At 36.5% G+C, this 24,286-nt stretch overlaps 1 protein-coding gene across 2 annotated transcripts in view; it reads left to right on the top strand.

Moving 5' to 3' along the window:
• LAMA2 (laminin subunit alpha 2) overlaps window positions 1-24,286 on the top strand; it is a 267,187-nt gene that overhangs the window by 199,984 nt on the left and 42,917 nt on the right. For both annotated transcript variants that reach the window (XM_083855998.1, XM_083855999.1), the window contains exons 40-46: window positions 1,296-1,398; window positions 7,456-7,572; window positions 10,884-11,066; window positions 13,828-13,982; window positions 15,610-15,753; window positions 16,655-16,788; window positions 21,674-21,833. In XM_083855998.1, the coding sequence (XP_083712124.1) occupies window positions 1,296-1,398; window positions 7,456-7,572; window positions 10,884-11,066; window positions 13,828-13,982; window positions 15,610-15,753; window positions 16,655-16,788; window positions 21,674-21,833 (996 nt within the window). The remainder of the gene's footprint in view (window positions 1-1,295; window positions 1,399-7,455; window positions 7,573-10,883; window positions 11,067-13,827; window positions 13,983-15,609; window positions 15,754-16,654; window positions 16,789-21,673; window positions 21,834-24,286) is intronic.

The raw sequence follows: 24,286 nt of genomic DNA, 5'->3' as shown, positions 1-24,286 counted from the left end.
AAACTGATAAGAAACTAATTTTTTTCCTCTTTTGAATGTATATGTTTTTGCTGTTGAAAGGAATGTGTACACAGCTGAATATTTCAGGTGAAAATGGCAGTGATGTGTACTTTAGTTCTTGAAATCACATAAAAGCTTACATTTGCATACTGTCTTAATACAAGGAATCTTTTATAGCTACATCCCTGTGACATGGCAACATATATACCATGACATATCCCACAACAAAAAGCTTGGCTCTGAATTTTGAAAATATCCAAAGCATCCTCTAAGACTTTTAAAAGGAAGAGAAACAGCAAGATCACTATGTTTTTTACAGTGTCGTTGAAAAACATCAGAGCTTAGCAATATGTGAAATGTCACTTCTGGGCTTGCTCATTATAAAAATAATGAATAGCAATAATAATTGTGTCATTTAATTGACACACAGTTAATTTTTGAGTACATGTATCTGCCCTAGAAAATGAAAAGTAGCTGCTTCTTAATTACATACCAGTTACAAGGCTATGACCCATGACTAATATAGAATGTTTTCTGGCTGTCAGGAGTATTCTCAAAGAAATGTATTCAGTGTGATGTGTGACCTGAGTTCAGTCTTACAAACTGAACAGTAAGTGGTTCAGAACCTGGAGCATTTCCTACTGACTGAAAACACTAATCTAATTTAGAAAAATCATTCCATCTATTGATCAGTCTCTGCACTGAAGGTAGAGATGGATGTTTTTCAGGAGAAAGATCTTTAAGTAGCCCGATATGATGAAGGATGGATACTACATTATAAAATTCTTTTAGATTAACTGCAGTTTGCCCTTCTTTTAAAACTCTATTTTTTTACTCACCTAGCAATTATAATTCTTTAATTTAACCACAAATGAATCTCAGTTGTCATTATCAGAGTCTGGCCTCTAAAGTTTCTCTAGCTACAGTTAGAGAGAAACACTGTATTGCCTGGTGTTCTGTCCATAGCTGGAAGGATAAATACATATTTAAGTTGAAATATTTTTTGTTTGTTGGTTTTGGACAGTTTTGCTCTTAGAGTCAAATCCATTTCTTTAATACTGTAAGCATTGTCTCTCTTTATTGAAGTAGTCTCTGATATTCCAAAGGGGATCTGACATTCCATTTTAAAAAATCTAGAATTTTTTTAGTTTGGTTCTCTTTGACTAATATTATGGCAATGGGATGTAATTCAGAGCCCACGTAACATTTAGATGGCTGTTCACTTAGATTGATCACGAGTCTTTTATAACCTTGGACTTTCCTGTATGTTTGACACTTTCTTTGTTTGTCTACAGACATCTGGTCCTGAAGGATCACTTAAGGATGGTGCCAAGAGCTCTCTTCAGAAAAGCTTCAGGGTACTTAACGAAGCCAAGATGTTAGAAAGTGATATTAAAGGTACGTGCAGTATATGGCATTAGACTCACTAAATAGAGGAAAAAAAATGTTGTGAGACTGCTATGCTTCTGGTATGAAGAAGCCATATAGGAAAAAAAGTAGAATTCATTACCTGATTTGAAATTGAACAGTGTATCAATGAAGAAGGTTCTCCTGGTTTTTGTCCAGGCATTATACAGGAATTCGTGTCCCCTCTGTCCATTTCCTGGACAAGAAAGCTGAGGAGGAGGGAACTGAGGTTTTCTCTTGCCAACTACAATAAGGGCAAGAGTAAGGGCAAGAAAAATTGCGCACAGTAAATATTCAAGGCTGAGTTTTAAACTTGTCACAGAGATGATGCATGAATCTTCCCCATCCTGCTAGCTTAGTTAAACTAAGCAACCAATAAGAAACTTGCTTCTTATAATCAAGGCAGATTTTCATAATAGAGCCCTATCTTCCATGTTTTTGCATAAAAAATTCTCTTTGGCCTCCTGGGAGATACATTAAGAAGAGCATGCAGTATAAAAGAGGTGATCCATACAGCTTAGCCATCTTTTGGCTATTACTACACTTGAATTTAGTTTTGGCAGCTCTAGAATTTCCAACTGCAGAACTAGTTAACTAATAAACATAATGTTTAATAAGGTCATAAAGCATAATGTTTCATAAGGTAATTAATTGCATTTCATTGTCATACACTGTTTGAAAGCAAAAAACATCATTATTTTCTTGTAGCTGAACTGAGGGAAAGAAACGTGTCTGTGTTACTAGTAAATCTTGGATGTATATTTAGGGTCTTCTTTATTGCAACTGTACTTCTAGATTCAGTACAGATTTAGGGCTGGAGGAACATATTTCAGGAAATATGTTACAGAAAATCACAAGACTGTGGGAAGAGGCCAGTGCGCAATTTCAGTAGCATGGCTGAAGTGGAAAAAAATAATGATGCTTTCTGGAATGCAAACTGCTGTAGTTTACCATGACTAGTGTATAAGAAACACTAAAACGGCTGTGCCACCTCTCGCCTGCCACAGCACTCCAGTGAGCAGAGTCAGCACCTCAGAGTGGAGTCCATGGCTCTCTGTGCTCCTCAGGCAGGTGTAGGGGAGTAAAGCACAGTGCCCTATTTCCAAGGACAAATTAAAATGGGATCTCTACGAGGATGGGCGTGAATTCCGTGTGTCCACACAACTGTTCAATTTAACCATGATATATTGGTTAACCACGATAAATTGGTTATCAATATAACCATGATATAACACAAGATATATTACAACCATTACTGCAGAGAATTTTGAAAACTATTTAGGTTATTTTCCATTGTACCAGTGAAAATTATGGTTGATATCAGTTTCATAATTCAGAGGAAAATGTCCAAACAGCCTAAAGATTTATAAAGCAAACTTAATGCAAGCAAGCAGCAATGCTTAAAATGCTTAAATGTGTATATTAGATCTTTGTCTATGTTTTTGCCCGAAACTGAAGGGTAATGAGATGGAATATTACTTAATGCTCTCTGATACATCTTAAACTGCTTCATAAAGACAAACATTCTGAACTTGAACAGTATGCCTTTTTACATGTAATAAAACATGTCCATTCTCCACAGCTAGACCCATGGAGATCAGTTAACATTGTGCCCAGAATGCAGATGTGTAAGAGAAAAATGCAATGACAGACTTCTATTCCCCACTCTGCTTTTGCACTAAAGTGGTGATATTATTAGTATTGTGAATAACATACAACATATGTTACTAGTATTATGAACATAATCCCTTCTGGATGTCTTGATTTTCCCATGAGAGAAATTGAGAGTCCAGTGTCAAACTAATAGAAAGATATTTTCTTAGAATCCGTATAAGGCCACCCTTTCAGAGCCTCAGCTGGAAGTGCAGGATGGCTAATGGGCACTTTATAAAGATCTGGTAGACAGAACTAATCACTAACTGAAAATTCTCTGTCTGCACTACAGGAAGTACATTAGTTAAAGTAATGAAGACCCATAAGCCACTCAACTAATATACACTCTAAAAATGCAGCCTGGGCAGTGATAGAGATGGGAGTGTTTTCTTCCTAAATTATGACATTCCCCTGATTTGTGGCCAATTACCTGAGTTATAAAATGGATGTTAATCATGAAAATGTTTTATATTACCAGCAAAGACTGCTGAAACAGTCCTTACAAAGCAAAGCTTCTGACAGAAGCTATTAAAATGGAGATATAGTCATTTCTCTCTCTGTAGGGTTAGGAGTTACAAAGAATAACCCTGGTGGGAGAAGCAAAATCTGTATGTAGTATTGTGGCTAAGAAGGAATTTTGAAATTTGGGCTACCAGTGAGTAAATCCTGCTGATGAATGAAAAGTGAAAATAAGGTGCATAAACTCCTCTTCAGCTGGAGACTGCTGTCAGGTGGCTACTAAAATTCTGCTAATGTAATTTCTTTTGCTTAAGAATTGACAACTTGAGGGGGATGTGTCTTGTCAGACAATACATGAATATTTTTAGCTAAAACATTTTCCAGCTGATAGGCAACATATCCAGCTGATAGATCCCTTGTTTGTGTGCTCTCCTCTGTGCTGTCTTTCTGCTGACCTGGCATATTGTGTTTGCCAGATTATGGCAGTCAGTGCTGAAGGTACTCTTTTTAAAAAGTTAAACTTAATTAGTTGCATTTCTCTAGTTACATCTCTTTCTCCTGTTTGTTCTTAATGCCAATTTCTCAGTCTTGCTTGGTTTAGGAAAAAAAATTCAGCTTGTGACCCATGTTCCTCTTTATAGGATGAGACTGTGCTATTCCACTGCTATTTGGAAGAAGTAACACAAAGATAACAGAAAGGGATGTGTGTAACAGTCAGCTCATTTCTGCAGTCTCCAGTCAATAAAAACAAATGCATTTGTTGCTCCATGGTAGATTTCCAACTTTAGTCTGGTTTTGGGATACATGCATTTGGTAGCATAGCCTTATTGATGTTTTCTTGGACAGTTTCATGTGGAAAAATTGCCATTTATCCATATTGTCAGAAGATGCCTGTTTCCACTATGTTCCTCTATATGTGTGTTCCACCATGATGGTGGCAAATCATCAGCAATAAACTAGTGTCAGCTGTTTATGTGATCTGCAGAGACTTGTAAAACCATGTGTCTCTCGTGAAACACTCTGTACAAACAGTAAGCAGCTAAATTCCTGAGTTCATCTTAAGATGAAATATATGCACACAGCATTGTTTGTTTTCGTTTGACTCCACTTCATTCATGCAGAGGAATACAGGATGATGCTTTATCCTGTAATGCTGTTTAATATAAACAGAAATTTAAAATCTTTGTTCATGTTAACCAAGCCAGCAAATGCAAAGGCTGATACATGCAAAGTCCTTTAGGTTCCTGCTTACACTTTAGGGTTTAGTTTCAGCAATGTGTGACTAGCTTTGCTGATTTGAACAGACAGTGCATTTATTGGCATCTTGTGCCATCTCTGTGCAGAGCTAATCAAGTGAAAACGGGATTGAGATAAATTTCTCATGATACTGCTCAACCTACAATTTAACGAGAGTTGACAATGCTTGGCATCTTTCAGTGCAGACCTGCTAACCTCTTCCAAGTCAGATAGACTCTGTTGTTTGCAAAAACTTAGACTGTAGCTGCCTGTATTTTGACTAACTTCAGCACTTAACTGGAGGATCTTGGACCTTCAAATCATCGCCACAGCTTTTTTCAAAAATGCTAATAATTAAAGGATGTGGAAAAGTTGACATGAAGTCAGTTCAGTTTGTAATTTATGCAACACATTAGTCCAGTACTTAGTGAAGGTGCCCATCTGTATTACAAGGTAAGTTACTTCAAAATAAAACTCAATATCTCTGTGAAAAATGAACAATTTCCTTGAAAAGCTGACACAGGACATAGTATCTCCTCACTTATCATTGTGTAAGAGCCTCCCTAGGAACACTTATTTATGGCTTTATTATTGTAACTAAAAATAACCTCACAGTAAAAATGTATTTGAGAAATAAAAAAAAAAAAATAAAATTAAACAGGTAGTCTCAATATTCAATTTCAGGATCTCTAGGAAAACTTCCCTTGTTAAATTCCAAAAAACCAGTTTGCTGCTATGGTTACAAAGCTGAAAACAGAAGTGTGGAAACATGATTCTTCAGAACTGGGGGATAATTAGCATGCTGGATAAGCAGAGTAGAGAGGAGAAAAAGAGATAATTTAAAAGTATGTTACAAAGTTAGAGCATCACCACCATAAATAAGTCAAACTTCTCAGAAATATTGACACACTTTATAAACACTAACATTCCACTAGAAATATCAAGAAATTATCAGGCACACCATAATTTCAGAATTAAATGGTGGAAATTAAAGCTGATTTTTTTGCATTTTTACTTAACTGGAAAATAGCTCAGATAAAATCTTAGGGCACACAAGACCAGAATCTCATCAGTTCTTCCTGGTTTAACAATATCCCATTACCAGTAGCCTCCTTCAGCAGTGAGGACATAACCTGTCATTTAAAAATGAAGCTGTTTTTAAGGAGAAGAGTGATCGTATAATATATGCAATTCTTCCAGACTTTATTCTAGTGTTAACTGTGCCTCTCACAGTTCACACAAATTTCCTGTTCTTCTGCAGAACATTTTACAGGAGTGAAGGCTCATCTTCAGGCACTCTTACAGTCCTGTGTGTTGCTCTAATTTAAGTAAAGCAAAGAGATTTCTTCCTCAATGACATTTCAAAAGGTCTAACAACAAAAGTATAGTTCTCATTTAAATTCCATGTGCTGTTTCAGCCTTTCTATAGCCTTGGAAAAATTTAATTAATAATTTCTTGTAGGCAATATAAATTTTGTTTGATTTTTCTCTTTACAAATTGCTTCTTGCACATCTAATTTTAAGAGACCATACTTTCTTTAGAATTTGTGGAATGTGAACCATGTAGGTGTTTATTTTCAATAACCTGTCACAAACCTGAAGGTCACAGTCATAGCTTGTCATCCTAAACTCCTTTTCTACAAATTATTCTTCTGGCTATCAAGCTCAGTGATGTTAAATTAGTTTCCCAGTAGGACATGCCTTTAAGGTAAGAAATTACCAGCTGTCTGTTCCAAAGAGCTTCATATTGGTACAGAGAAATAATGAAAAATGCCCACTACAATAGTAGTTTAAGCATTAACTACATTTTTTTTTTTTTACTTCTGAATTTTGGGATAACATCAGTTTCAATAGCCATAAAGCTTTGCTGGAATCTCAGTTATGAGATTGTTGCATTGCTCTTCTGGATACAGTTCAGAAGACCCTGCATAATTTTTATTCAAAGTAAAAAATGCTGAAAAATAGGAACTTACTTGTAAATAAGGACATCAGTTTCAACTGTGATGTGCAAAATATGACACCTGTGCCTTTGATTTGTACTGGTGCTTTAATTTGAATGAATTCCTAACTATGAATGTTTTTTGCTAGGTGGGTATTTTCCCAAATAGTTTAGAATATTTTTTTCATAATAACCTGTCATTAGTGTATTGATGATTAATTATCTTGTATTTTCCTTGGGTGTTATGTGAAGATCTTTGAGAAAATCCAAGAGAACCAGGCTCTGGCCACTAATTGCAACAGCAAGCTGGTCTAATGGGTCTTGTTTCTTTCACACCACATTCAACTCTTTCGCCTTGGGCAACTACCCTAAGAAGAAAGGCAGTAGCTTAATCTAGGAATCAAAACTATGACTAACATCACAGTTGTTTAATCTATCAGTGATCACTGTGTGAATTTGCCTAAATCATATCATAACAAGTTCTTTACTCTGCACACCTTTGAAAAACCCATGATATGTACAACATGTTCCTTGTACAACAGTACAAGGAACTCAAGCATTTAGATACTATGGAAGTAGGGAACTTAAACTGGAGAAGATGATCACTGAACCCCACAAGTTCTACTGGACTTCCTTATTTACACAATTCAATATCTTAATGAAAAATGTCTTGCTTGTTATTATGCATTTTAAATTATGTGTAAAGAAAGGTTAGTGAAAATAAAGAGTTAAAGCATCTGTATCATATGCATTTTTTATAGAAAGTGGTGATAATCTCAACAGCACACAGGACAGGATGAAAGATGCTGATGAGAAGAATTCCATTCTCTTGAGAGGTTTGAATGAAACTTTAGGAAAGCTGTCAGCCATTCCTAACGGTAAGTTGGAAAAGTGTTGCAACATTTGACTCAGTCCCGCTCTTGTTTCTTTATCCATCACTTAACATTTGTGTCATCAGTCTTTGCCTCTGTCCACACTGGGTCTCCTTTGACTACGGGCTGTTATAAGACAAAAATGAGCAATGTGAGAGAGAAAACTGAACTGAAAAGATTTATATGGTATCAGTTAAAATTTTGGGGTGCTAAAAGGTACCATGCATCTGCAGTTTGCAAAAGGTTTCTGAAAGAAAATAATTAAACAAAATAGTCTTTTGTTTATATGTGAAAGGTCTTTTTGAAGCCAATCTTTAATGAAACACTATAATTTCACCAGTGTAATTTAACCCAAGAAGAATAAATCTTACTGACAATACATAAAAAGCAGGGTGAAATTTGCTGAGTTTTACCACACTCTCAACATTTCCAGACAGTGTTTGGTGGTGTACATCTTTTTTAGCCTGTAAATTACTTAGAACTGAAACAGGTTTTCCTCAGTGGACTCTAAAGTGCTGTGCTCTTTTGACCCAACCCTGAAGGTGAGGGTGAGTGAGGTTCTTGTTAATAAATCCCTTGGGGTGGATTAGAGTGAAATGACACAGATTGACCAAGATAGATAGATAGATACATAGATGTATAAGTACATGTATATATACATATAAATATGGCAGGTTAACTTTAGAACAAATTGGTTTCAGTAGAAAGGAGGTATGTAGCCATTCCGGTTATTAACTGTAGAAATCTGACAATAAGGAAGAGAGAAGAGAGAAGAGAGAAGAGAGAAGAGAGAAGAGAGGAGAGAGGAGAGAGGAGAGAGGAGAGAGGAGAGAGGAGAGAGGAGAGAGGAGAGAGGAGAGAGGAGAGAGGAGAGAGGAGAGAGGAGAGAGGAGAGAGGAGAGAGGAGAGAGGAGAGAGGAGAGAGGAGAGAGGAGAGAGGAGAGAGGAGAGAGGAGAGGAGAGGAGAGGAGAGGAGAGGAGAGGAGAGGAGAGGAGAGAAGAGAAGAGAAGAGAAGAGAAGAGAAGAGAAGAGAAGAGAAGAGAAGAGAAGAGAAGAGAAGAGAAGAGAAGAGAAGAGAAGAGAAGAGAAGAGAAGAGAAGAGAAGAGAAGAGAAGAGAAGAGAAGAGAAGAGAAGAGAAGAGAAGAGAAGAGAAGAGAAGAGAAGAGAAGAGAAGAGAAGAGAAGAGAAGAGAAGAGAAGAGAAGAGAAGAGAAGAGAAGAGAAGAGAAGAGAGAAAAAGTAGTTAGGGGAGGGGGAAGATACTACTATATGTGGATCCATCAACAAGACTTGATTGTTGCAATTTATATGCCCCTTGGTCGAAGTGATGGTCACAGTCTTGATCCATCCAGGGTAGAGAAAACCCCTCACAACATATAAAGTTCAGTGGGTTAAGGTACCTTCAGGTTCAGGCGGGAATTCCCAGGTACCTCCCCTGGAGAGTAGTTTTACACTGTTTGATGCAATGCTGTGGCTCGTGCTGTCCTCTGGTGGAAGGCCCCAGAAACGAGTCTGGGGTTTTTGGTGGGTTTTGACCCTTTCTAAGACATGACTGCTGTTACTCCCGCCGATGTAGTTGGGCCACTGAGGTCTTCTCAGAAGGGATGAACACCTTCAGGCCTGCGTGTGAATGTCCTGATACATGCCTGCAGGCAGGAGAGTTTTACACCACAGTCAGCTGGGTAAGGGAGGATATTGGCGGGATAAAAAGCATTATCCCATCTCCAAAGGATTTGCTTCTTATTTGGCTTTCTCCTAATCTGGCTCAAAAAAGATCTCCTTGCTAAACAAAGGTCTCTTTGTTTTGGTCATCCTTTGGTGATGGGTGAGATCTTATGCAAATCAGAGGTTTCACCATCACACACCCAAAACTCTGCTCCTCCCCTTAGTTTAGGAGTTTTCTGACCTCAGCATAGAAACCTGCTGCTTTTGCCAATGGACCATTGCTTGAGTCATTAACCTTCAGCATTTCAGTGTTTCACGTATGCACATTTGTCATTCCAGACTTCCAGTCAGTACAGACTTCTTTTTTTATGCAATACTGATTAAAATCCCAAAGTCTTGGGATGTTAGCTATTTTCCATTCTGATAGCAAGGGACAGGGAGCTACTTTAATTATAATGGATAGTGAAAGATAAAATGAATGTTTTTAAAAATTAAATGTTTTAAATCAAGCTATTTTGCTATGAATTTTTCTCCAAGGAGCAGTTTATAAACAGAAGTTTCACCTTAAGAAAATTATCTGAGGAAAATCTGCATTCTGTCTGATTTCTGATGGTCTGGAATGTTCAGACTAGTAAACCCTTAGAATGAAAAACAATTTACTATTCATCTTGTACATTTTTGTGGCTTTAAGATTCCAGCTAACTGAAAAGTTTTGGTTTAGATTTAATAATCCTTGAAACCAGCACTCAGGAAGTAAGTGGTTTAATATTTCATGCTCATCCTGTACTATTTCTTGAGTTTTGGTCAAGATATTGATGTGGGTATTTGTTTTGATAGATGTCTCAGTCTACCAAAATGGACCTCTAAGATCTGTTAACCTTAGGACACAGAATATGAAATATGGAACAAGTAAAAGTAATATGAGTTATGCAATCATTAGCAATGTAATAAACTTTTGGCAGATTAGAATTACAGGGTGCTTACTCTTGGCACAAGGATGCTCATAAAAACAAGCAGATGAGTGTTAAGAATGAAATTCGGAGCAAATAAATGGCATGGATAAGAAAATGGAGTAAATTAGTTGTCCAACAGGAAAATGATCAAATGAGGAAGGGAAGGAAAACGACCCTGTCATATCTCTTGTTCAAGGATTTCAGAAAGTAGAGAGAAGCTTAAACGCATAATTCTTGTGTGCCTGCTATACAATAGTCAGATAAAAGCAGAAAGATTCAGAATGAGATAGGCAGATCACGTGGGACAAGGACCCACATGTGCAGGGATGGCATAATTTAAGGTGTGGCTGAAAATAATTGTAGACTAAATAGAGGGAAGTAACACAGTAACTCCAAACTTTCATTCAGCCAGAATGGTGCATGATCTCTAATAATGACCCAAAAGGAACTACTTAGATATGATAAAAAAAGGCAATCAGGGTTCTCTTTTCTTTCTTTCTCTTGTCAGGACTGACAATGATAATGGTTTATTAAAGATTCCATTGTATTTCTGAGCTGCTTTTGTATTTTGGGGAGTTTTCAGAGTCAAAACTTCAGAAAAAAGGGTGGAGTTTTTTGGAGCAAAAATATATATCTTCAATTTAAAAAGTTACTTCTGCACTCTGGGCAATCATTTCATTATCATTTTCTACTTACAGATACAGCTATAAAGGTACAGGCAGCCAAAGACAAAGCAAGACAAGCCAATGATACTGCAAATGATGTCCTGGCCCAGATCAAAGACCTCAATCGGAATCTCCTGGGCTTGAGAAAAAACTACAGTAAACTTACAGACGATGTGGCCAAAACAAATGCAGTGGTGAAGGATCCAGTCAAGAACAGTAAGATATTTTTCAGATTGTTTGGTGGTGGTTTTTTCAGTTTATGGTTTTCATTTCATATCTCAAAATGAAACAGAGACACTCCAGAATTTCACTTACATAGCATTACTACAGTATGCTGGGATAAAAGAATTTTCTATCACTTCTATTTTCTGGGCTTCTTATATGTGAGAAGGGACCACAGGTCCCTTTGAAAGCTAACAATTATGTGAAAAGAATTTAAAATCTTAAAGGCTAGTGCTAGTAGTTGCAAGAAAAGCTTATGTCAGCAGGATGAACGTGTTATGGATAGATTTGTTCCTCAGATTACTTTTTAAAGTATTTAGGAGGTGACTAATCAAATATTCTGACTGGCAATTCACTGTCTGATTCAAGAAAAATACCCCACACTAAATCTGTCTTCAGTCAATCAGATAATCAGTCCTAGGAGAAATGCATGACTTCTTTCATATACGTTACTATTTTTAGAGGAACACTGAAGATACTTTAAAAAAGAAAGAAGATTCTGGGAATGGGATTTTGTCAGGTTTTTTTCTCTTTTTTTGCCATGAATCCTGTTATTAAATGTGACAATTACTTTAGCATTTTCCCTTTGATTAGGATGGATAAAAATGAATTCTATATTATAATACATTTTATGGTAGATTTCTAGACCATCACTCAGATAGGAGTATACAGCCACAAAACTGGAGTGTCTTTAGAAGATAATGAAGAACTAATTTCTCAGCTATTCTGGGCTCCCCAAATTGTTGTCATCAACTTGATGAAGCTGGGCACCTTAAAACATACAGTTTAAGAGGCTGTCCTTCTCATTCTGTGGACAAATATCCTCTGCCAATTGTTGCTGTACAGTGTTGCTGTACAAGTGAAAGAAGTTAATCCCAATGGCTCTTTATCACTGCCTGACTATTGCAAGTTCGCTGTTGCTCATCAGCTGAGATACGTGTGAGCCCCAGTGCAATTCCCATTGGGTGCATACAAGTTTAGACAATATAAAAAAGTATTTTATTGATTGAAATAGTGTGGTTAGATTACAGCAGGTTGTAGAACCAGCAGATCTGTAAGGTCTCTTGCAGGGTAGTGGAAAACAACTGAGAAGCGGTCATAAAGCAGTGGTTTCTTGACACTGCTGAATCTAGATTAGGCCATCTGTCCCAGTTCAAGTATTCTGAGCCTGTGTGTACATTAGCACTTTAGATTATGAGTGATAATTTGAAATTTAATCCCTTGATTGTCCCCAGTCACCATTATTTTGTTTCCATTGAAGAGTGGTCTTAACACTTGCAAACTGTTTCACATCAGATAAAGCTGAACTGTGAGATGTTCTCCAGAAGTAATATTCGGTCAGTCTCCAAATGTTGATGGATACTCAGATTAGGGAATGAGATTAAAGTATTGTAGGGTGAACCATTCCAGATGTATGAAGTGAGCAGGCTGGCATTCATGATTAAATGCAAAAGTAGACATAGTCTCTCAATGTCAAAAATTCAGGTGCTGAATTCTCATTTTGATAGATATGAATGATTTAAAAGGTATAAAGTTATTTATAGACTCATCCTGTCCCTTACTTTACATTTCTGTTTAGATATTCAAAACATTCTCTTATGTTATCTTCTGTCTCTTATGTTATCCTCTGTTTTTTCTCTTTTCCTTGTCTCCGTATCTTGCCTGCAGAAATCTGTACGTATGGGTTTTTTTTACTTGCAGTTTATGGTGTGCATTTTCCAGTAAGCAATGACTCACTGCTTACCACCAAAGCCTCTGCATGGTCCTCTATGCTATGTTTCATATTCATTGAAAGAGCTAAATAGTTACTTTTTGAAAACTTTGAGATAAAGTGACTTGGTAGCTAGTTTAACTTACATGAAACCTTAAGAAGCATCTTGAAGGTTTTGGTATGAGTGTTTGGGTCAAAAACCTAGAGATGCAGTTTTTTATGCTTTATCTAAGCATTATTTTTATTGCTTTTATTATTGCTTTCATGTAATTTGCATCTTTCTGGTTAATGCGTGTTTGTCCCTTTCAGTGTCGTCCACAAAAACCCACACCCTCATGCAAACCAAGTGTTGCAATCCTTAGATCTGCTGATGGGTTGTCAAAGAGAGGGTATAATTCACTAGTTGTATGTTGAAGGGCACAAAAAGAATTTGAGACTTAAAGAAAAAGAGAGGCAAAAATATTGTGGTAAAATTATTTAGTTCACCTGAAGAAAAAGAAAATCACTTGAAGTTTACCATCACTGTTTTTAAATCTGCTTTCAGTGCGCATACAGAATTTTAAGCTTGTGACCAGAATAAAACCTTTTTGTATTTGTGCCCATTATAGTTAGTTTAAGAATTCAAGTTAATTTTAACCCAGTAATTTCAGAAATTAATTATGGAAACCAACCACTTTTCTATAATCCAGCATTTTTCTTCAAAATTTGGGGATTTTTTTAAAAGAAGAAAGCAAATATTTCATTCATGAATGTATTTTGTTACAGGAAATGTTTTCTATATCATCCTGAATTGAAGCACAGTTACATCTTCAAAATCCTGCTTAACACCAGTGTTTGCTGCTTTTGCTACTTTAACTTGATTCTAAACATTCTGAAATTGCCTTATTCTGTTCAGGTAGCTTCCTGGCCTGTGTGTACCTTATAGTCGCATATACGATCTCCTGAGCTTTGTGTATGCAGAATTTTCTTGTATTTTATTATTGCAATGTATAATTAGTCTCTGATACTATTCTCTAAAGCCCTGCCTTGTTCTTTCTTACAAAGTTGCTGATGCAGATTCCAGTATTAAAAACCTAGAAAAGGAAGCAGATCGCCTGCTAGATAAAATCAAGCCAATCAAAGAACTCCAGGATAACTTAGGGAAAAACATTTCTCAGATAAAAGAGCTGATAAACCAAGCTCGGAAGCAAGCCAATTCGGTAAGTCCCATTTCTCAAAAAAAAAAATTGACCTTTTGAGTATTGATGGGATTTTATTTTCTACTTTTTATTTCTTTTCTACATTATGAATCCTTCCTAATTCTAAACATGTGTAAAGAGAGCAAATACTGGAGTATAATTTCTCTGAAAAAAAGAGAATATTCTGATGATTTTCACTCTGTGTCTTGTTTCTTCATTTAAAACATGCACTTGTTAAATGAATAGCATCTGTAGGAATGGATTGCAAAAGGTTCTTTTTAAGAAGTATTGTAGGTGATAGTGCAGCAGAAGAGTCACAATATCATTGATTTGTTGTGAGAACAAAAATGTATTTTTCTGCTTAAGCACTGATATTAAGCCCCAGATTTCGTTTCATAGAACTTAGATTACTCAAGAAGGACACCATCTCAGACTCACTGAAATTGTTGAGTGTATCTGGTTTTCCCATATTTTTGATTTTTCTCTATCCAGTAGTAGTACTTAAGACTTGAACTTAAGAATATATTTCTATTATATTTAGTGAGTTTGGAACCCATGTCCTTGATTCAGTCATATTGTCAACTCTAGGATCATCTGATTAATACTGAGATTATTCAGTTTGTGACTTAAATAGCAAAGGAAAAAGAATCTTATAGATGGTACTTGAGAAACCTTTCTCAAAAATGGTTGAAAAATAGTTCAAAAAAACCCATAATAGTAGCATACTGGTAAAGAAGTGATAGGATAAATAGTAGGATACTGGTGAAAGAAGTTTTCACCATATATGTGATGAAATCTGCACAGAACAGAAAGACAAGCTACAGTAATGATATGTTTTGTTGCACTCATCTTCTCTCTGAGGACTTTGAAGAACTCAGCATTTCTGAGATAAGGAAATTAGGAGTTTGGTCCTATAATGGATCTCCTTTTTAGCAGAGTTTGCCATAAGCGGTACCATTATGTACATTTCCTCTAATGCATAAACATGTCTAGCTGGGATTGAAACACCATTGTACTGTCATTATGTCTGTGCTGGAATTATAAAAGCAAACAGTAAAGTGTTTTTATCAGTGCTCAGAGCCTGAGGAAACCAATACATGGATCCAAATGCATGTGTCACTCAGCTGTGGAAATAAACTTAGGTATGAATGCCAACTCCATTAGGGACTATGTAAAAGCAGTGATAGACATAACTGTTGATTTAAAAATAATTGTGAAAAGGTGTCTTAAATTGGCATAGTCAAAGATATTACAAGAGAAAAATAGATAATTATGACTACCCAACACAATATGCTGTAATTCCTTCAGGAATGCTGCTTATTTTCTAAGCTGCATATTCTACTTAAAGATTATCTGTACTGCTAGTATGCCACTGTTACTTGCATTAGACCAGTATACCTTCTAGCTATTTTTAATCTACACAGTTTGTCCTTTAAATGGGAATTCCAAAAGGAAATTTTATTTCCTTTTACTAAACAAGCCCAGAAAGAAAATCCAATTTTTACCTTCTTTGTATATCCAAGCAACTCCCTGATACATGTAACAGAAAAATGTGAAGGAAAAAAATGTATAGTCTTATAATTATGTGGAAGCATCTACGGTTAGTTCTGGAATAATAAGAATTCTTTCTGTTATGTTTTTTTTGAAGATCAAAGTGTCCGTGTCCTCTGGAGGCAATTGTATCCGCACGTACAGACCAGAAATAAAGAAGGGAACATACAACACCGTCGTTCTCAATGTGAAGACTGTAGTTGCTGACAATCTGCTTTTTTACCTTGGAAGTGCCAAGTTTGTGAGTCTGTCTCCTGCCTTTCATGTCAGAGTTGCTCGATCAAATCAGATGACTGACAAATAAAGAAGATGAGAAAGGACTTTTTTTTTCACCCAGAGGCTTCAAAGCAGTAGTAGAGGGTCTGAAATAATCTAGACATTTACTGTATTTGTTATTAATACAAAGATTTCTAAAATATGACCAGCAAATTTTTTACATATATCTTTATTTTAACTAGATAAGAAATAGCAGGCTTGTATGTGAACTACATTAGAGCTTTAAAATTCACAGTGCAACCAGACTAATTTTGGAGCTGGTTGTGGTTTTTCCCTAGGGAATGAAGTAGCTAATCATATTGCATCTGTCAAAGCTCCTATTTATTGTAATTTTAAGTCAAGACTACAATTTCAAGCATAATAATGGTGAATGATTTAGTTTCCCGTGAGACTTATAGCAGATAGAATTCTAGAATAACCAATAATAATTCCAAAAATGGGAAAAGTATCCTATTTTCCAACATTTCCAACATGCATTTTATTTACCTAATACAAAATGAAAAAGCTAGATGGCATCATGTATCTTGAGATCTTTCTGCTATCCAATGGATGTTTCAGAGTGTTCCTCTAAGTTACATCTTTCTATTGATGGCTGCAATATTAACATTCTCTAAGTCTGGCAGCCATTTGCTGCATATTACTGAGAGAAATAATTTGCTGTCTTTAGCTTAAGATTCTTTATTTGAACCAATAAAAACAGGGAAAAAAGAGTGTCATTTTAGAACAATGTGAGAATTAATGTCAATTCTCTACTGTCTACATGTGGGTTTCTGATGCCTCATTAGATCATCTGAAATGTGAAAAGTTCTGGAAAACTTCCTAAATTAAAGCATGAGATCACATCTATTTTCGTATTTTGCATGTAGACTGACTTCTTGGCCGTAGAGATGCGCAAAGGCAAGGTGAGCTTCCTGTGGGATGTGGGATCTGGAGTTGGACGGGTGGAATATCCAGATCTGACCATTGATGATGGGTTTTGGTACCGGATTGAAGCCTCTAGGTGAGTAAATATTTCGCTTCCAAGATTTTAGAAAAAATTGTTACTATGAGAATTTCTAGTCTGGTTTGACAAAAGGTTTTGGACCTGCAAGCCTTAGTACCAAAAGTGTATACAATCCAGTTACTATTGAAATGTCAGTTGTTCTCTGTCAAGAATTTACTTTAATCACATATTTTAATCACATATTTTCCCTCTAGCATCAGAAATCTATGACTCCTTTTATTTATTGCCTTTTGTTTATCTATCACTCTATTGATTGTCTTCTTCAACTAGCTTACTTTTTAAATCAATTAAAGGTTTTGGCACTCGAATAACTGCTATTCTTTTCTCCTTGAATTTTAAAGAGGAGCAGCTTTTCTGAATTTCTGGTCTTGATACAGTGATACTCACACTGGAAGTGAATGGTCTGTCACACAGCAGTATCTTGATTCTTACTCAGTATGCCATTCCCATAGGCAAAATATCTCATCAAACTGGAAATATTTATGAAAGATACAGTTCATGAAAATTGAAGGAGGAGATATTCTGAAAAGTTAAAATATATTTTGTAATTTGAGATCAGCTATTTAATGCCTTTGAACTTTAGAAATATAGATACATAAATACTGAAATCCCAAATTTGTTAGTTGAAGCTTGTATTTTCCATTCAAATAGCAAACACATGGCATATGGTGCAGTAATCACAACATAAAGATTGCATAACTCTATAGCCTTTATCTTGAATAGATCTTAGTAATTTAGATAACATCAGCTGTACTGTAATTTGATAGAAAGCTGAGTAATTTCTCCTGCATCATTACAGTTAATTTCACATAGTATTAAACATAGAATGGATAATATAGTTAGAAAATGAGAGAATGGAGGAGAAGGAAAACAAAGCACTCTAATTCTGGTAACATGCATAGCTCCCAGAGGAGGAAATGGCATTCAGTTTAAATAATTTAATGAAATCACAGAAATCAGCCATTCAGAACAGAGAATTAGATAAAATTGTAGCATGGTCTCCAGAAGCTGGCTTAATGAAACCTTATTGCTAGGAAAATACAAACTGGGGTACAATACAAAGTGTTGAAATCTTCACCAGGTCATATTATGCATACCAAAGCAGCTTCATGACACAGTAATGCCAGGCTTTCATTTACAAGAAAGCTGCTTCAGCAGAATATGTAGCCAGAACATGGTATAAAATTCACACATCCTATGAAAGCCCATTACCTATTAGCTGCTTGTTCTGGATATATAGGATGTGCATACTATTAGTTTCTAAGAAAGTGCTGGATCAGCAATTTAGAATGATTACAGCTGCACAAATCAGAAGTACAGAGCAGTGTTTAGGAGAATTACATTGCAGAGGCATTAGGTGGATTTGTGGGATTAAGATGAAGAGCTTGGGACTGATTTTGCATTCTTAAGGCAGACTTCACAAATCACGTACCCTATGGCAGTCTTTAACGCTGAACATTTTAGTGCATTTGATAGTTCTACTCTAACTCCTTTCCCAACCTCTTGGAGAGTTTTATGCATTTTAATTCCCTCAACATTTTCTCCAAATTTCTGCTCAGTTCCAGTCACAGACTTTTTCAGCCTGACAGAATGGCCTGAGCAGCTGGAACAGGGCATCTGCTTAGCATGAGGACATAAGATGAAATTCTGGCCTTACTGAATTTGGCCATTGTTTTCAGTATTGACAAGGATTGGCAAGAATAATGATATGATGCTAAACCCACCATAGGTTGATAGCCATTCTTAAGAATCCCAAGGGGCCTTAAAAAGATGAGATGTTGTTTCACAGAGATTTGAAAATTCTCAATTTCACTTAGCATTCTAAATGAAATCTAAATATGAAAAATCTGACTGTTGAATAATGATCAGAGATGGTAGGTTTATGCATGCACCAAAATTTCCAGTTAGACTAAATTGATAATTACTTCATTGCTTTTCCAGGGACACTTTTAATTTTCATCACCTTTTTTTATTTAAAGCATACTGATCCTTTGCATTTTATTGTATATTCAGATGTTATAATGGAAATACCTTGATTTTTTTAGTGAGGTTGAAGAAAAATTTGTTTATTCCTATAGAACTTTCTAAAGGAATTCCCTATACTTTGATGGTAAAAGAGTTTAGCAAATGTCACTTACAAGTTACTTACCTGCTCACAGAAGCAAACCTGATTGGCATCAAGAACTGCAATCAATCCAAGTGCCAATTAACAAAGGAAATTCTGGCATAACCGTATGTGACAAAATGACTTAAAGCAGGTTTGCAACATGCAAATAATGTCAATTTTGTGAGACAGTCAGATGGATGAGATATTTTTGAGACTCCCTATATCAGTATTACTTGACTTCAGCAGGCCTCAATTAGAAGCAGGACCTGATTAGTTATGATTTTAATCAATTGTGATTTAAGTATTACCATTGTTTTGATTGTCAGTGACAGAGTTTAAGCAGTGACCTTCTTTTGAGGACAATGGATGCATGAATCACAAGTTCACTAGAGACACATCCAGTTTAGTTCAGCAAGAATTCAGTCTTAAAGTACTGTAGCCATGCTTTCCAGGGAAAATTTTCTATGTTTTCAAGAGGTCAAGGAGCAGAGTGTACTATGTGCTAGTTTATAATTTAATGCTGATGACTTGCTAAAGTTGTCTTATTTATATAATGCCTCTCCTTAGGAGCAAACACTGGATGTCATTACACAAATTTTTCATAGAACCGTAGAATATGCTGAGTTGGAGGCACCCCTCAGGATCCTCAAGCCTAACTCCTGGCCTTATTCAGGACATCCACAAAAGACACACCATATACCTGCCAGCATTGTCCAAACACTTCTTGTATTCAGAACAGTTCAGAACAATATCTTTCCTGTTCGGACTGATACAAAGTTCAGTTCACATTTTCAGTGACCACTTCCATGGGGAGTCTGTTCCAGGGCTCAGCCACCCTCTGGATAACTTTTTTCGATACCCTACCTAAATCTCCCCTGACTCAGCTTCATGCTGTTCTCTCAAGTCCTGTCACTGATCACAGGAGTGGAGATCAGTATCTGCCCCTCCCTTTCGCCTCAGTCGGGGAAGTTGAAGTCAGCAATGAGGTCTCTTCTCAGTCTCCTCTTCTCCAGGCTGAACAGACCAAGTGACCTCAGCTGCCACTCAAAAGGCTTCCCCTCCAGACTCTTCACTGTTCTTGCTTTGAACGTGGCCCTGCTTTGAACTTTCTCTAATACTTTAATGTCTTTTTTTATACTGGGGCACTCCAAATTGCCCCCAGCACTCGAGGTGGGGCTGTCCCAGTGCAGAGCAGAGCAGGACCATCCTCTCTCTTGCCTAGTGATGCTGTGCCTCCCCAGGGCATGCTTGGCCCTCCTGGCTGCCAGGGCACTGCTGACTCATGTTCAACTTGCCTTGGACCAGGACCCCCAGGTGCCTTTCCATGGGGCTGCTCTCCAGCCTCTCATTCCCCAGTCTATACACACAACCCCATCCCAGGTGCAGAATCTGACACTCGCCCTTGTTAAATTTCATATGATTGGTGATTGCCCATCTCTCTGGTTTGTTGAGGTCTTTCTGCAGGGCCTGTCTGCCCTCAAGAAAGCTGCCAGCTTCTCCCAATTTTAGTGTCCTTTCAGTGATTTTGCATATCAACCACATAGTGCTGATACATCTTCTGTAATCCTGCAGTTTTACAGAACTGATTATCACTAGAACAATATCCTTCAACCTGATAACTTGTCATGCACCTGGTAGCAAAATCTTTTTGCTGTCAAGTTAGCCAAGATCTTTCTTCAAGCTCCATTGTCCTCTCTAAATAAGAGAGAATTATTTATAGAAGAGACTCCATTGTGAGCATTTCAGTCTGTTTGAAGATGAAAGACATCCATACTATTTGTGAATTATTAGACACCCTAAAAAGTGTCAGTCTGCTCAGTGACTTTTGCATTATTGGGCTTGAGTGTTTTTAAACTGATCTTGATTTAAGCACAATATAGACTGGAAGTGCCAATAACTTTCTTTCAGAAAGCATAACATTTTAGTAGTTTAAAAAGGTTTCTGGCAACTTTTAGTTTTTCAAGCATTATTACTTTTATTTCTTAAAGGGCTTCACATCAGTAAACCTTCTGCTATAAACCAGTTGCACCTTAGACCCACACAAGTCCATGGGGGTGGAATTCACCCAAGACTACTGAGAGAGCCACTTTCAATAATATACCAGCAGTCTCAGGTGGCTGAAAACTGGTAAATGTGAGACCCATCTATAAGAAGTTTCAGAAGGAGGTTTCAGGAATCATATCTCTCCACAGTGTGTTTCTTCTGTTGTAAAAATATGTCAGCAAGCTCCTTCTGTGCCAGTTACTACATTAGTATAATCAAAGGAGTAGAAAACAAACTGATGCAGAAACTGTTAATAAATGGCAAAGTCTATTGGTGTTGTGTTGCCATCAATATTTGATGTGATTCATAAAGGACAATGAAGTAATATTCTTGAACATAATGGGGTTTGTACCTGTTTGAAAAACGGACTGACAGCTCCACTGCAGGAAATGCAAATTCTGTTTCTCACAGTGAAGGAAAATGAAGTGCTTTATCACCTCATTTCAGTTCAAATATTATCTAATAAACATTCTTTGTTTTAGTCAATGTGATGTCTATGTCCTGTCTATAGTGAATTTTCTTTAAAAAGGACATTCAGATGAGGAAAAGATCTGGTTCTGTGATCACAACTTTAGCTTACGGAGGCATAAGTGTCTGTTCATTTGTATCAAAATGAAGCATAATCAGGCCAGTCATGTGTGGTTCTGTTAAAAGGCACCATTTAAAATAGAGTTTTCTATGTCCGGTGTAACTACTGGCTTTGTATGCTTAATTGTTTTTTTAAATCTCTAGGACTGGGAGAAATGGCACGATATCGGTGAGAGCTCTGGATGGTCCTAAAGCCAGCATTGTGCCAGCTACATTCAGTGCTGTCTCCCCACCTGGATATACCATTCTGGATGTGGATGTTAATGCTGTGCTGTTTGTTGGTGGTTTAACGGAAAAAATTAAGGTAATGCCTTTTCTGATGTTACTGTGTTAGCTGGTCATTTGTGTGGACAAATTTTGTTATTGCATAAAATAGAAACAGGAAATTTTAATACGCTGGTGTCATTGTAGTAGGTGCTTCAATTCCAATAGTAAAGTTGCACTTTTGAAAGATTATTGGGATTTGCCTAGACCGAGGTGCACAGATATGAGATTTCACTGCCCACAATGTTACTTTCTGATCAGAAGCCCTGTAGCTGGCTGTATTGATGCAGCATTTAGCCCAAACAACTAATTCCTGCTGGGTGGATGGATGCTTTACCTTGAAATACTGCTGCCCTGACAGGCTTTCAGTTCCTGAGCAACAAGAACTCATTTCTCGTTTCCATACGTTTCTGGTCTCCTAACAATGTATAGAAGAGAATATTTTCCCTTGCATTTGGGTTTTTTCCTTTGTCATGTATCCACAGTATCACTTCCTCCTTTGCAGTCTGCTTTTGGTGTTTCTGCTTTATTTTCTTCAGTTTTGTTCCAGCTTCCCCCCCTGTTCCCGTACAGATATCTGCATCATATCCCTGATCTCTTTTCTCTTCTGTCTGTTCATTTTTCTGGTGACATCTTCTACCTTCTACCTGCTAAACTTCATGGGATTAATAGAAGATGTATGTCAAATAGAATAGATGGAATCTTTTTTAAAAATTCTTCTCCAATAAAAGCTAATTAGCACTTATTTTCCAATGGTATTATTTACAAAATACTTTAAACTAACTATTCTGGTCCTGATCAACATTTTAGCATTTGAAAAGAAGCTGAAATTTAGACTTTCCCAAATAGCGAACTCACTGAACTCTTTTTACTCAAGTTTGTATATTTCCTCAAGTGTTAAAATAACAAAACATGCAGAAAAATTGAAGTGCAAAACTCAATCTCAGAACAGCTGTTTTCAGCCTCAGTGAGGGTTGTCCAAATATTTTCTGAAGAACTCTCTGTTTTTTCATTTTAGTCAGGAAAATCTTCCTGAATTCTCTTTTTCTCCAGGTAATTAAAGACAAGAGCAGCAGTAGGAAGGCAGTCTGTTTTAAGTTTGGTATGGCTGGTATATTTGCAATGTAGACTGTCAGATTTGCTTTGTTCAAATGCACTCTCTGAATTAAAATACAACTTCATTTTTTTGGGAATTTCTGTCATCATGTGGTACAGTTGTAAGGCTCACAAAATGAAGTCCTTAACCAAGACTTTTCTAAAACTGTGCAGCTCTTTGGACATTTAAGCAAGGTTACTGGTATATCTTGGGCCACTGAGTCAAAAATCTGCTTTTTCATATTATTGGGGTTTGGAATACTTTAGATTTGTCCTACAGTTTTGTCTATATCCCTTTTTGCATTTGTTTCTGCAGTGTATTCAAAAAGAAAGCTCATTTAATTTTTTTTAAAACATCTTTCATCTGACTTGTAGAAGACTATGATACTTAGATGTCATGAATTTCTTAGAAGTGACATTAAGTTCATACTTGTTGCTAATTAAAACCTATCCAATTACCCTGGGAAATATCAGTAGCACATTAAGTCTTTTGAGTCATACTTTTCCTTGAGTATTTTCAAATTGCACTTCTCCATGTTCTCATGCAAGATCTTAATATTTGTAATTGCTGTAAAAACAGCAGGTGCTTGTCTATCACAAATAGCTAAGTGTATAGATTTTTAATCAGCTCATATTGATGAACTGAAATTTAAATGAATCAGAGTATTTTTAGAAGGATAATTTTGAGTGGAATACTCTGTGTACTGTCAACTATTACTGCCTCCATCATGGTACCATGTTATGTTGTAAGGAGCATTACTCTATGTGTATGACCCTAGCTTAATGAGTTCAGATGGGACCTGTATTTTAATTGCTTTGCCCTCTGCACTTTTTTCTGCATCCAAAATACAGCATGAAATTTACAGGTGTAACCACTGAGTTCTCCGTCTCTCTTTTAGCTTGGACGGTCCACTCAATTTCCAGAGTTTCAAGCATTGCAAGAGAAACACTTTCCCTATTGTATTGTGGGCAAGATTGCTCATAGTCCTTTCTTGAAAGTCTGAAATGAAAACCCAGCTAGGCCTTGAACAGGTGAGAGCAGCCAGCTCTCTGAACAGCCAGGAAAACTGATGGTGGAAACCAAAGCAGCTCCTTGTTCTTTAGAACTTGTTCTCCCTAGGCCTTCCCAAGAGTCTCAAATCTACATGGTCTTTCCTGTTCAGTTCACAAAGTTCAGTTCACATTTTCACTGATCAGGTGTTCTGTAGGAGGGCTTCTCAGATTAAATAATACTCTTGATATTTCAAATATTATGAAACATCTTATGGGGTTTTTTTTATTATTTTATATGGAATTTTATATGGGTTTTTTAATTATTATTTTTGTACTGTTTTTATGTTTTCAGATGCAGTAGATCACTTTAAATTCAATTCTAAGAAGGTTTGTGTTCTCTGTTGC

This window comes from Zosterops lateralis (genome assembly GCF_965231275.1).
Source record: "Zosterops lateralis genome assembly, chromosome: 3".
NCBI classification, from domain to species: Eukaryota; Metazoa; Chordata; class Aves; order Passeriformes; family Zosteropidae; genus Zosterops; species Zosterops lateralis.
The sequence above is the reverse complement of the archived record's forward strand: the minus strand, read 5'-3'. Positions and strand labels throughout refer to the sequence as shown.